Genomic DNA, 15175 nt, shown 5'->3' with positions numbered 1-15175 from the left:
CATGCACCATAACATAATTATATAACAGATTTATGCACATATGTTACCTCCATTTGTAAATCTGATAATATGAATATCTTAGTGCACATTTGCATGTCTCCCATCTGGTACACACAATATAAGGAATAGCCAGTGATACACACTTACACACTCTGCTTCAGCCTGTACATAGAACTTTTCGTTCTCTGGTGTGGAGAGAACATCATGTCGAACTTGACCATATATTAAATATTGCCACGAATAGTGAACTGAACAGTGACACTTGCTTTGCCATGTGACAACTTGGCATTGTGTGTACTGGATGTAAGACATGCAGTAGTCTCTTGTAGAGAGACTCTTAGAGAGATATAGAAGTACTATCATATGTCGGTATTGACTCATTTTAGTTTTTGTGATACTCTATGGATCCAACCCAAGGAGAACTTTGTCTTTTTCTCTTTCCCCCCTCCATAGGGAGGTCAGAGGTCAAAGGTCAGAGGCCAGAGGTCAGGCTCAGCTACAGAGCAACACACTGCAGCTGGTAGAGATTCAATGTCTTGCTCCAGGACACTTCAGCAGGGTGGAAGCTCACTGTTACGGGGGCTTGAACTCTCTGTCTTAGAACACAAAGCTAACAAAGAGTCACACAACCTGAAAAAACCTTAGAAATGTTTAGAATAACAACAGTACCACTCCTGTTAGATGCAAAGATAAATTAATTTCATTTATTAATGTTACAAATGCCAGTCTATGCCAAGGTGGATGGGGGGGCCTGGGCTAAAAATAGGCCTATCCAGACTGTTAGACGGATCCCCCGGTCCCGCCGGCGGGCTCATCGGTGCTGGGGCTGCAGCATGGTTTTGCGCCACGTGTTGCTGGCTCACGAGGATGTCTGCCATGTCCGACAGCTGCTGCGGAGAGAGCGTCAGGAGCTCTTCAGAGACTTCCTCAAAGTGGTCCAGGATGTACAGGAAGGCCTTGCGCCTCAGGTCGGGGCAGTAGTGGACGTCCACGAACTTCCAGATGCCAGTGCAGTTCTGCGGGCAGAGCTGCTCCTCCAGGAACTGGCAGCAGGCGCGTACGACGCCCATGAAGAAGAGCTGGTCCGCTGCCGCCAACAGTTCCTCCACGTTCTTCGCGGTCACGGGGACAGAGCCGGTGTAGGCGAACTCGATGAGGAGGCGCATCATGTTGGCCGACACACCGGGAATGTCGTACAACCGCTGCTGCGGGGTCGACCAGCCGTGGGTGAAGAGAACGCTGTGGGATCAGGATGGAGAGGAAAACAGAGCATTATTTTGGGAATGGTATAATTTGGCTTTGTATCTTAAAATTGTACTCTAACAAAGACCTCCAAAATTAAAAGACATGGATGTGACAGTAGAGTGTTTTTGAGGGATTATTTCCTGGAGGAGACTTCCATTTCTTCCTGTGGGTGTCAGGTGATTGACAGGAAGCAGAGCGTAACGTAACGCAGCACTGAGATGAAAACACTCAACTCAACAGAAACATGAACCCAAACAGAAAGTTTGGGTTCATGTTTCCTGTGATGGACTCTCGCTCTGTGGAAGTTGTTTTTCATACTGGACAAGAATGAACGGCAGTAAACGGCTTCTTCTGAAGGGAGGAAAACAACTATGTTGACTGTGTGCAGTGAAACTTAAAAAGTGTCCTTAAAAAAATGTGAGTACTGTTATGTGATGTGTTTGCTCTCTCTTGTGTTCATCTGTTTTTTAGGTCCTTTGTTGTTTGTAAAGCACTATGTGACAAACCTGTTTTTGTATCATTTTGGAAGCAGGCTTTTGTTTTCCTCCTAATTTAAAGAGTAGAACTTCACTGACATCTCCTCACCGAGATAACCAACTCACCGGAAGTATTGACTGCAGCCGCAGAGGATGATCGTGTAGATGTTGAATGCATCGTCATCAACTCTGATCACCGCGTCACACTGTTTCCCCTCCAGACGCAGCTCATTAAACACCAGGTTGTTTGACCCTTCGTCTTGTTCGTTCATTTTGTTTTAGCGATCAACACAATATAATTTACTCTACTTTTTAGGTTGATTTTGTCCTTCTCGACAGGTTTCACCAGCTTGTATGCATGTGACAATCATGAACCTTCAAGCATCTCTTGGTCAGTTTCTAGAATGGCTCTTTATTGCATTACAAAGCCTCAAAATAAACAGAAATTAAAGCAGTGGATATTATACTAATACAGAAATGCTAAAAACACAATTTCATTATTTTCATTATTTATTTTATTGTGTGACACATTTTTTACTCCAACAACACCTTACTATAATGTAATTAAGGCCATGAAAATAGAATAAAATTGTCGTATGGAGATTTTTCATCACTAATCTTGCATTTTTGCTACAAAGTGGGTTTTTGACTGTAGTTATAGTAATATATGCCAAAATGCAATAAAATAGTTTATACATATATATATATGACATTGCCTCATCAAGGCATCAATAATATAGCTTATTGTGTTGATTATGCAAGCACAGTGGGCCACTAGACGTGTTGCTATTTTGATAAGTGTATGCAACTAATTTCTGTTATATCAGTTTAAGATACATTTTGATGGTAGTTGTCATGTCTTATGGGAAAGACGGTCGATACGAGCTTCCCACTGGTAAATGCTGTTCACATCAGCTTTCAGGTGATAAACCCTATTAAAGAATACGTGTCACTTTAGCTTTCAGCTGAAAAATACTACTAGAAAATATAATTCACCCCAACGTTCAGCTGCCAGAAAATACCATTCACCTCAGCTTTTAACTAGCACACACTAGTAGAAAATACAAGTCACTTAAAATGCCATGGCAGGGCAGAACTCACTGCATTTTTCATTTGTGATTGACACTGAAGTGTTTGGTTTTCTGAAAAAAAAACAAAAAAAAAACCCCTCAAATTCATCACTCACTAAGTGCATGTGTGTTAAGTGTGAAAAAGCCAATCAGGAGCAACCATAGTCTACAGAAAATCACTTTATCATGTGTCTTGACGGCTTCAAACAAATTAGAACACTTGAACACTTCCAAGTCATTGCTTTTAAACATCAAGTCGTTTCCACGGTTTATTCCCACAGGACATGAATGCAGCATTATTACACACTGTACTGATATGACGCCTAAACCATTTGTTTGCAGTATCAACATCAAGGACAAGAAGTGTGGCAACAAACATTAGAGATGTTATTCAAACGAAATAATAGAATAATCTCCACACGTCAGATTATATGAAATGTTTTAAGTTACTGACTGGAAGATTCCAGTCAGTAATACATTTAATAAATAATAATAATAATAAGTAATAAATAATTATATGCCCAAAATAACTTTCGGGGATATTATGGATTCACCCCGACCGCCGCCCCGACCGCCGCCAAAAAAAAAAAAAATCTTTTCAAATTTGGTATGGACATTGATGACCCCTAGAGGAAGAACTCTATTGATTTTGATGTGTTTATGATTATTATAACTATTATCAATTAACTGATTAAATTCATGTCCATGCTATTTGGAACCGTATCTCACCAATGGTGCATTTTATTGTATTGAAATTTGTCAAGAGAATTGTTCAGGCCATTGGGGAGATTTGTGATTGGAGAGAGTTAATTTATTATTGAGTGTTAAAAAAAATAGTTAAGGTACATACCCTTTATTATTGGGGAGACAATCCCTAGAGGATTATATCCATTCATTTGTTTAGGAGTAATAATAATATAATTAACTGGTTAACTTTATTAATTTGCGATATAAAAATAGTTACGGCATGCAAGCTTATTATTATGAAGATTAGCCCAGAAGGAAAAAATGTAATATTTGGTGAAATAAAAAATAGTTGGGACATTCAACCAATATAATTGGGAAGATTAACCCTGGAGTCTCATTGTGTGATTATTGAATGGCTTTTTATTACATTTGACTTAATGGGGCCTTCAAGAATTGGGGAACTTTGGGGATATCCCCTTGCTGTTGGCCCCGACAGCATCCTTGTTATTCTTTACTTCCAAAAGTGACAAATTCTACCTTTTTATTTGGAACACCAAATTGTCTAACTTCCGATATTATTTGGGCTATCGCTGCCTATCTGCGGTCTGTTTGCAGCAGCAAAGGTACTTTGAGGACATGGAATGCTAAACTATGCGCATGGCTTTCAAAACTAGAGTATGGATTTCCACACTGCCTTGTTTTCCTCAGGGAGACAGAGAGCAGACTGCAGGATAATATTTCTGTTAGAGCGCACCACATGTCAGTGCAGACCTAAACATCAAGGTTATTCACAAGCTCTTATAAGTGGGAGTGGCGAGAAACAGCTCACACACAGTAGTGTGAAGCTCTTGTTCACATAATAGTGTTAGCCACACTGTTGGAAGCAAGAACTTTCCCCTGGAATTGAAGGGCAGGGCTATTTAAACGTCTGCAAGACTTAATAAGACAGACAAAGACTGTCGTCATCAGTCAACATTGCACTTTCCAACAACACAATCAATCAATCCACTAAGGATAGGAAGGATGTAGATGTAAACAAATGTATCTTTTGGCTAATATATTTTTTGATAGAAATGAGAACTAAATAATAACTAGAAAGGGTGTGTGTGTGTTAATGTGTGCTCTCCTACAAAGTGATGTGTCTACTGCAGACATTTCTTGATTGCTAGTTACATGCTTGCATCCTGGTTGCTACTCTGCATGCTCTGCTGCTTGATGTCTCTCACTTTCAGGTGCTGCCACAAGCTCATCTGAGCTTAAAGAGACAAGAAAAGCCAGAACGCTTTTCTTGCCAGTATGTACTGTAGCCTCTCTATCACAAAGACCTCTGCTGTGGCAAGCTCAGTGGATTACCATGGCTATTGGCCTTCACAGCCATAAGCACAAGCCTTTAACATCCCTCCACACAAAAATAGGACAGTATATATATGAAGAAAAAGAGTGTGTGTGTGAGAGAGAGAGAGAGAGAGAGAGAGAGAGAGAGAGAGAGAGAGAGAGAGAGAGAGAGAGAGAGAGAGAGAGAGAGAGAGAGAGAGAGAGAGAGAGATTTTATGTACTGTTTTCCTCAGTTAGTTATGACTGGCCATGCGGACATACTCCCAATATACTGTATACAGCCAATATCTGTGAACCTCTACTGTCCCAAAGAGCTTTGCACTCTAGGCACTGGTCCATAACTCTCTGGCACTATCATCTGGCTAAAAATAGACCCCTATTAGAGGTGCCACTGCCCCTTGATCACTGCTGTAGTGGATTATTACCAAAGGCAGTGTTTGGGTTAGGCTGTTTCACAGGCCCGGTCCCCCTGATTGACCCACAGCTGTCTCTGTAAAGCTCAGCTGAACTGATGGGACTGCAACTCACAGCCACTGACATGATGCTAAAAACACATCACAAGACACCTTAACAGTGTGTTCTCTTATCTTTTTGTCTTTGCCAGTGTCGGTGCCTATCCGTTTTTCATTTACATTGAATTAAATGCCAGTGTCCCATCAATGACACTAGCAGTGACATTGTGATGGTATTTAGTCATGATATGTCAAGTTGTGGCCTTTGGCGGAGGTTTCGGTCGAACAAGATAATGATGATAATTTTACTTCACCATGCAACTCCCATAATGTCACAGGCAGAAGGCATGGAGTATCATTTATTTTACCAGTTAGCCAATCTCTCCATATCTGCTCTTTGGGGTGTTATTTGTACCGCACACATTAAATGATATAAATAGACCTGCTTTGGCTCACAAAATACTAAAATCCACACCCAAACTGGTTGAAGGAGTACTTGACAGGAAGATTGACTTAAACAGAAAGGAACTGGAAAAATAAGAACAAGAATTCTTCTGAATATTAGTGAGTAATTGCGCTGTTAAATATTCAAATCAGTATGATTCATCCACTCGGCTAAAATGAACACTGTTAAGTATAGGGATGCTAATGATTTATCAAGTCTGTCTATTTGTCTGAAGGATATAGGTCCGAATACCATTCCATACGAGTGAAATGCTTATGAAATAAACAATTTATTCCACATCAAAAAGAAATGCTGGTAATGTGAGACTTTAATGTAACAGACTGATAAACACTTTTTCTTCTTTCATGAGGATATTGGGCCTGTTGCTGAAGGATGACAAAAAAAAAATGATAATAATAATAATGCCAAGGAGCAAGAACTTCAACAGCAAGAACAAGAAGAAGTGTTTGGACTTTATCCCTGTTTTTTAAGGATCCTATATTTCCTTAGTCCTCCTTATCAAATGTATGTCTTTATTGCTTCACTATACTTAAGAAAGTGAGATACAGCTCACCATGACAAACAGTCGGCATCTAGAAAAGAATGCTGCTCAATTAGGATGGACAGTGATGAATATCAGTAATAAACAGACCCATTTTTGAGATGCTGTGCTGGGAGGAACAGTGATATCAAGCTATATGAGATATATGAAAACCCAACAATAGAGACAAAAACACAATCCACTGCAATTCACTTATCCTGCTCTCTCTTCATTTTGCTTTAATTGAGCTTTAATTTGCTCCATGCATGAGATGAAGCACATACAAAAACATATTAACATTATGATTGTCAAAAATTTGCATATGATTTACATTCAAGACCACAGGAGTGGAATTCTGCTGTTGAGTAACTTATCTTGTGAATTCTCTGCCTAAAATAGTAGTCTCCATTTATCACACCCCCATGCACACCCCCAACCACAACCAAATCAATCCCAGATGCAGGGTTTATAAAGGCACGTACATCACCAAAAGTACTGATATTAAATCATTTAGTCTTGCATTTAGGCGTAAAATATCAGTTTCTTAAAACAAATGAAAAATGCCAGTGGGGTGAGGTAATTTCTCTTGTGTTCAATGCAAATCAACCATTACAAGAATTCACTTGATTCAACTGTGGCAGGTAGAGTAGAATAGAATGATCTTTATTGTCATTATACTCAGGTACAATGAAATTTCGCCTGGCTTCTCTCGGTGTAGTTAAAATAAGACAAATAAATAAAAGCAGTAGTAAAAGCAGTAATAGCAGCATAATGTTACGAAAGACCTGTGCAAGTACAACTTAAAAATAAAAGGCACTAGTTAAATTAAATTTACACATTTACAAATTTACAAAGGTTGAATGTTATAAATATTAATAAATAGATGTTAATATAGATGTTTATAAATTGTGTCTGTGGTAGCAATCTCTGAGGGTGGTGGTGTGTATGTCACAGTCCTTGATGTGTGTGTGTGTGTGTGTGTGTGTGTGTGTGTGTGTCTGTGTGTGTCTGTGTGTGTGTGTGTGTGTGTGTGTGCGTGCATGTGTGTGTGTGTGTGTGTGTGTAGTATCCCCTCCCTCTCTCTTCCTCACTCTTGATTGGTTTTCCAATAAGACTGGAATGGAATGGTCCTTCCCATTGTTAGGAAAATGCCAAATGCCACCTCCTTTATAAAGCTCAAGGGTTGATGCAAACCTCCTTTTGGCAGCTCTGGTGTGCCGTAGTGGCAAGACAAGAAGGCAGGTCTGAAAAACTGGGTCAGATTGGTGACTGTGGAAACCTGTTGGGTACAAATCGTTCTCCTTTTGCTAGACGATTTGATTGGCAGGCGCCTTTGCAGCTCCCTGAGTCCAGCACACCTGCAGTTGAGGTATGTTTGGTTGTGGCACCTGTGGCCCTTGTTTGTAGCATTAGTCTAACAGTTGTCCAATTCTATCATTCCCCTTCACCTTGAAAAGGTCAGGTATACAATGCAGGGGTAAAAAAATGACCTGGCCTCCATTTATTGAACATGTCAAGAACTTGTCTTTTACCTTAAAGGGATATTTCACCTACAAAGACTATATTCGTTTTGCTGTTGGGCAGCAATATCCTCAACCTCTTCACTGCAACCATTAGCAAATTTCCCCCCCGTGATCGGTATGCTAACAGTTAGCTTACCTATGTCATATACCTATTTGAAAAAATAGCGCATTAAATATATTTGAACATTAAATAAATATTTTGGGAAGTGAAAAGCACATTGCAATACTGTTGCTGTTGCTACACAAAGGCTAGGCACATTTAGTGGCATAGCATATTTCCCTTAAATCAAGACACTGCAAATGTGTATCTTTCCGTATGTTCATTTGAGTGCACTTATGCTGCTGAGCTTTCACACCTCAAATTGAAGCATTAAGGAGAATTTGCAGCATGCTGTTGCTACACAAATGCTGTGTAAATTCAGTGGCATAGAATATTTCCCTTAAATCAAGATACTGCAAGAGCGTATGTGGCTGTATGTTAATTTCTGGGTGCTTAGCATGCTGCTGAGCCTTCGCACCTCAAATGAAAAGGGCACTGGAAGTATTTAAGGGGAAATTTCAACATACTGCTGCTAAACATTGGCTAGGTGCATTCAGTACCGGTTGAAGTTGTTTGGTGGTGTGTGGTTCTGCCGTTTTGGGGATTACTGATGCATTCTCCACTCTTGGCGAGATTCGAACGAGGACCATCAGAATTTTGTTATAGAGGTTTGATTGCCTTCCCTGCTGAATCCTGACTGAAATGTATGTTTTTCTATTGAAACTTGATATAGCTGCTGATAATCTTCAAAAAGGTCAGGAACCTACTAAAACCTACAGCACATATTGGTCAGTCTACTTGCAACCAAATATTACATGTCAATCCAAACACAAACACTTGACATAAACATCAAAGAGGTAACATTCTTGTCTGTGCAGTGAAAACAAGTGAAAATGAGCTTAGTACTGGTTGGATGCTTGCCACCTGTGGGTTTACAGGCAGGTTATGGCTTGTAAATTGAAACGTCACATAGCTGATGATTAAATGTGCATGGTGAGCATTACAGTGTGCTGTGACTTCATTTGTCTTGGAGGTGCGTGTCTATTAGTACGCTGTGATTAAGCATAAGCATTCACACAAAAGCCCAATTCAGATATTAAAGAAATGGTGTACCCACTGCAAATAGTTGACCATGCCTCATGTCGAGGTTGTTAGCAAATATTCCTGATTAAATATATAAATACATGGTTAGCTGTATAGGCCTAATAACAACAATGGTGTAAATGTGTGTTTCTTTCATCTGGGGACGCTGGATGAAAGAAACATATGCTGTTTTTACATGCATGCACCACAATTAGGCTTATTCACTCCCATTCAATTCCAAATGGCATAGAAAACAACTAAGGAGACATCTAATTCAGTCGGTAAAGGTAATCTATCACTGTAAATGAGAAGCTGACATAATCACTTTTACATTTTGAAGTTCCATTACCTGTTTCACATGAATATTAGGTATATTAGGTAACAATGGAAAACCCAAGCGACCAAGACTGCAATGAAATTGTGTAAAACAGAAACTTACAAAGGCCATGTAACCCCCCCCCCCCCCCCCCCCCCACACACACACACACACACACACACACACACACACACTTTTTTGGTGCCAATAACCAGTGTGTGGGAAAATATGCAGGTAAATGCACACAATTTAAGTACACAGTACATGTAAGAATAACACTGAAGCCATTTAAATGTTGTATTACACCATTGTAAGTACATTATGTATTAAGGAGATTTTCCAACATAGTACCAACATAGTAATATTGTGTACTTAAAATACTTTTCCACAGGATAATACACAGGTTAATACACTGGAATAAGGGCATTGTAAGTGTTTTTTGTGAAACTGCATTTCATTATTCAACAGGAGTGCTGGGTAAATTGAAAGTTCGTTGTGTGGCTTTTTTTGGCAGCACCTCTGCCTCTCACTGTGATTGAGCATGCTGTAATTATACAAAGTGCTGTTTCATTATTGTTTTTGACGCAGGGATGAGATGGATTCTTAGTAGAGATATTTCTCTTCTACATGTCCATTATGGTTGGCACTGCGCCATATGGAATTTCAATGAATGACCCATGCTATTTTTAGATACACTTTGACTGATTTGTCTTTACCACTGAAGTATAACACTAACGAATTACACACACACACACACACACACAGAGAACTGCAGAACCTGCCAGCTTGTCTGCCTGCACAGAGGCACGATACTGCATAGGCAATTACCTGTCAGTACTTATGGAGCTGATGGAGCCAATCAGTCTCACAGCATACGGAAGGATCCAATAGGGACGGTGCCACACAATTCCTCCTGTCCTGTCTCCTCTGCCTTCTCTTCCTCCAGTCTTTCAGTCAAGAAGAAAGCAGTGCCTTAGGAGACAACTGTTGCTTTCTTTCTCGTTTCTCTTTTAAAGAAAAACAGACACGCTCTTTTCTTTTCAAGAAAAAAACAGTTATTGAAAGGAGCAGAGATGGTAATAGTGTCAAAATCTGTGCAACTGTCTTTGCAACTTCACTGTAATTTCAACATAGGTATTTCTCTCCAGCTGAAGATGCATGGATACTGAAATGCTAAGGTGAAAATTGCCACGCGAACAGATATGGGACCAGCTAGGGCCAGCTGGTTTAGCCTCAGTGGCACCTGGAGAAAGTCACTGCAGCCACTTCCCTGACCTTTCCAAAGTGACAAACACACAGTGCACAAACACAGATAGCCACATGTGGCTGCTGCTGTGAGCTCGGCCAGAGAAAAAACATTACAGTTTAGGTCCTTTTCACAAAACTGAGGTTATGTGAACCGACCTGTGTGAAAACTCCAAAGACCGGCCGAAAGACCGACAGAGACAACAAAGGCTTTCTCGGTAGGGCCTCTGCAGGCTGAGGTTAGAGTGTGTAATTAGCATGTTTGTTATTGTTAATGTTGTAGAGCAGATAAAAGCGAACTGCTGGAGGGAAGGATGAAGGAGAGGAGCACTGATTTCCCATAAGAGGGAAGTCCTTGTCATTAAATGTTTATCTTCGAGTCACAGACAACCTAAAGGAACAAACCGCGGTTCTGTGAGAATTGCTTCCCCGTGGATTGATCAGACATCCACCCATCTGTTCACGAAACATTAAGTTCTTTCAAATAAATCTTTCTACCACTGATATCCATTATTAATTCGTTCATTTGGAAGATCAGAAAGCAAAGAGGCTCTTTAATTCTGAGCATCAGCATCAGGATGTTTGAGAGGGATGAACAGTATGGATGGAAGAGTTTGTATCGTAAGTACATAAACAGAATCCCATCAGTCACACAGAATGTGTAATGGCAGTGATAATATTTGTTAATATATGGCACAAACTTTGAAAAGAAGGCTATGTTGCTGTAGCAGTGTGTGTGATTGAAATCCATGGAATTTTAATTGGATATGTGCCCCTGACTGTCCCCATTTTAACTCTGGGCTCCATCCTTGCTGCAGGCCAATGGAACGTTTTCAGTTTTTTTAGTGGACACACTACAAATCACAATCCCATAACAACCGTGGCTAGTCACACCTGTCACTCTACCACAGTCGACAGGTAGGAGAGTGGAAATCATTTAATTACCAGGATTCACCTGAATTGTGAACCAAACAGGCAACCAGCAAGGCTTGAGGGATGAGGAGAAATCTAATCATAAACATGAAAAGATACGTGTCCACCCATCGATTCAAAAAGGCACTGACACTTTGCTATCAGAGAAGTTTAATTATTAAATGAGACTTGCCAGACCAGACATCACAGCTCTAGTCGGTGGCTCCACTGTCGCTTTGTATACTTCAGGCTTTATCGAGCAGGCCTGTTAGTCATCAATAGACTCTCTGAAGGAGCAGGTGCTGCAAACGCTGGGGGACATTTGTCCACCTCCCTCTTTCCTAACCACTCTTTAATGAACAATCAGAAATCCCTCTTCCCTTCAATACAGTGACCTTTTCACTATCACACTGAAGTTAATCACTATATGGTTGTATGGTATGTTGTTATTCATCGTGCTGGTGGTTTAATGGTACACCCTGCTCTACTGACAAGATACAAACATGAAAAATCATCACCAAAAAAGACCATGTTAGCATCGGGTCGGGTTAAGGAGTGCAGTCCAGTCAAAAAATTCACAGCTCCTAATCCCCAAAATATCTAGGTTCTAGTCCTTGTTTTTGAATATTACTCCAGGATGCATTTATTATGAACAAGTAAGCTGTAAAAGGATGGTGAGGGTGATAAAGGACAGATATGGAGTTGCACAGATGTGTTGCTTCTCACTCTCCTCAGAGTTCTTGCCAGTTTTCTGAAAAAAATACTCGCTTGATTTTGAGGAACTGAGAGCCTTACCATGGGATGGCTTGCTATAGTTGGACCGTGGCAGATGTGTGCAAACTATGAATGCAGATGTGCCATCTGTATACTTAAGCATTCATGCTTCTTGTGCTTCTAATGACAACCGCGTGGCTGAAAACTCCAGCGCTTCAGTGGCACTGTAGGAAAGGAGAGGTGCATTTACGACACTGTGGCACTGTTCGCTTGGTTTCAAATTTCAGGTGGTGTCCAAATGCAGCCAACGCGCCAGTTGTTCCTGCTGCAATTACGCCATTTTGACCGTGTGCACTCCGTCACTCCATGCACTCCGGTTCATGCTTCCATTTCCGTTAGAGGCATGAACTGAGAGTATTGGGCTTTGAGAGTTTCTGTTGCCAAAAAAATGTCCTTTTACTGTTAGTTGTTAAATATGAATCATATTTATATGTATATATGCCATTTAAATTCATTTAAACTATCAATGCCATGTCAGTGTGCTTGTGCTTTTTAGGTGCTCTGGGGGTATAGAGCAAGAGTAAACACACACATGCTCGCACATCCAATCTCAACACCATCTAGTATCTCATTAGGGCTAATCCTGTGTGTGCATACTCTCTCTCTCACACACACACACACACACACACACACACACACACACACACAAACACACAATCTGCCAGCAATGAAGAACACACAGAGCCCAGCTCTTCAGGTGCTCTATCCCAAGCACCTAATAAATTATTTGTCTTGGCAGGAAAGTTGAGCTATGGTGTTCCTAGTCTTATCATCCTGTATTTGATGAATTCATATTTTGGCCAGATGTTTGATGTAAAGCATTACAGGGGCATTAAGGAACATATGACTTTCATCAACCTCTACAGGCGAGACATCACGCTTTCACAACACATTTTCACAATAGAGTGAACTAGCAAATTAGAGCAGAGATCCATCAGAAATGTGTAGAAGAGGTGATATATTACGATGCAAAACACTGAAAATAATACTTGATTTGTCATTGAGAACAAAATGTCTTTCACCAGAGTATGAAACAGAGTATGGGCCGGAAAGTGAGTTTTGAAAGCCAGGAATCTCAGTACCTAGCAAAGTAATCATTGAGTCATTGGTATTGATCAGTAACCCTATCATATATTATGGTAATTTGGTGCTGTGGGACAGTAAAAATCTTACTTAAGGCACGTTTAAAAAACAAATTAGTGTATTTAACAATAAAACAATTCCATAGTTGCAGTCCGGTTGCCAATGCCGGTTGCAAATGTCAACAAGACATACTTTTACCAATGATAGCTTGAAAGCAGTATCTCAGCTGGTGCAACTGACTCAAGATGGAGAATAGAATGCCTAAAATACATCACAGACCATTTTAACATTTTCTGATGAAAACACAGCACTACATTATAGAAACCAATATGTGACCAAACAAATTCAAGTATATTATAATATAATAATAATATAATAATAATATAATAATAATATTTAATCAATTTTCAGAGTAGCCACAGTATGAGAAATGAGAGGGATCAGAGAAAAGTGGGGCTTAATATCAAAAGCCTGACTGGACTTAACCTAACAAATCGATCCCGGATAAAGCACTTCCACAAAGCCACCATCCAGCTAACGTAGTCAGTCTGATTCAAGCTTGGTTTGAACAATCAAGATAAATGGACACCCATGGCTTTAAAACACAGGCTGAGATGTCCAGCATGGGACACCAATTCACAATGAAAAAGCAAGAGAATCTACATCTGATCTACCATGGTGGCCTATTACAGAATGCAAGCATTTAGCGGGTGTAAACTAAGAAAACCGGTGTTGTTACTTTTTGCAAGTTTGTCTTCATACATATGCATTTATGGGAGTGTCGATGCTAAGGCACAAATTTGGAGGAGGGCATTATCTGAATATTTGCTAATGACTCACCCAAGGTGATTTATCAATGTTGATTGCATGCAGTATTTAATGCAGAGAAAAAGCATGTCTTAATTATGTGAGAAAAGGACAAGGCTGCTGTTATATATGCTGTGTATATTAGAAGATGAAACCGACATCAGGACGACAGCGAAGGGAGAGGGTTTTCGACTGTTTTCTTTCATTCTTGCCATGCATCAGCCCCATTAATAAAGGCTTTTTAATTTTTATACGTAAGGGAGTGTGCCTTGGAATTTTTTCTTTCTGGTTAATCCCAGATTAACTTTTCAGAATGTTGGAAGAGACATTAATAAGACGCAATAGCCTGCCAGGCCATGTTATTCTGGATTTGCTGGAAGAAATCAAGGAGGATTTAGAATCTCAAACCAGGAGGAGCCATGCCATCCCTGCTGGACTCAAACTTCTGGCCAGCTTGCATCTCCTCGCCTCTGGCTCCTTCCAGCAAACTGTGGCAACATCAGAAAGAATCTCGCAGTCCACACTGTCACCTGCGTTGTCCATTGTGCTGAACACTTCGGTCAGGAGAGCTGGCTAATCCATCCACTTCTATACACAAGGGAAGAAATCAACCAAACCAAAGCTGATTTCTTCCAATTGGCCTGTTTCCCTAATGTTCTTGGGGCAATAGATGGGATTCGTGCATATAATACCCTCATCCGAGAATGAGCATTGTTCAGAAATAGGAAGCACACCCACTCCATAAATGTCTAGGTTGTCTGCAATGCATCATCACAAACGTAGTTGCAAAATACCCCGCTTCAGCACATGATTTGTTCAGGAACAGCAGACTGTACGAGTTGCTGAGGAACGGGGAACACAGGTATGGCTGGCTGTTGGGAAAGCTTTGTATTTTCAGTACATTAAACTTGTAGGGAATTATTATCATCATGATTATTACTATTAGGCCATAATTCCTTACGTTACAACAGGAAATCATGCATAGGTCTTACACTCCTGGATTCTGACACCTGTACTGAACCCATGCACACCAGATGTACAACAACGAACACGCTGTGTACCCAAAATGTCGTGGAGTGGACCTTCGAAATTTTAAAGCCCTGGTTTCGCTGCTTGGACAGAACAGGTGGAGCCCTACTTT

General features: G+C 40.3%; 1 protein-coding gene across 1 annotated transcript; it reads right to left on the bottom strand.

The window, feature by feature from the left end:
• Window positions 1-713: 713 nt before the first annotated feature.
• On the bottom strand, window positions 714-1993 carry LOC139922504 (kelch-like protein 10). Its single transcript, XM_071913034.2, has 2 exons — window positions 1848-1993; window positions 714-1239 (listed from the first exon to the last, which is right to left on the bottom strand). Exons 1-2 carry the CDS (start codon window positions 1991-1993, stop codon window positions 714-716), a joined length of 672 nt encoding a protein of 223 aa, XP_071769135.2.
• Window positions 1994-15175: the final 13182 nt, after the last annotated feature.

Source organism: Centroberyx gerrardi, chromosome 3 (assembly GCF_048128805.1).
Source record: "Centroberyx gerrardi isolate f3 chromosome 3, fCenGer3.hap1.cur.20231027, whole genome shotgun sequence".
NCBI classification, from domain to species: domain Eukaryota; kingdom Metazoa; phylum Chordata; class Actinopteri; order Beryciformes; family Berycidae; genus Centroberyx; species Centroberyx gerrardi.
This window is presented reverse-complemented; position numbering and strand designations above follow the sequence as displayed.

Bases quoted from the DNA above. Each gene is read 5' to 3' on its own strand.
- LOC139922504 (XM_071913034.2), bottom strand. From the start codon at position 1,993: ATGAACGAACAAGACGAAGGGTCAAACAACCTGGTGTTTAATGAGCTG. The intron at 1,240-1,847 runs GTGAGTTGGTTA...CTGATCCCACAG, and splicing joins GGCTGCAGTCAATACTTCCG to CGTTCTCTTCACCCACGGCT.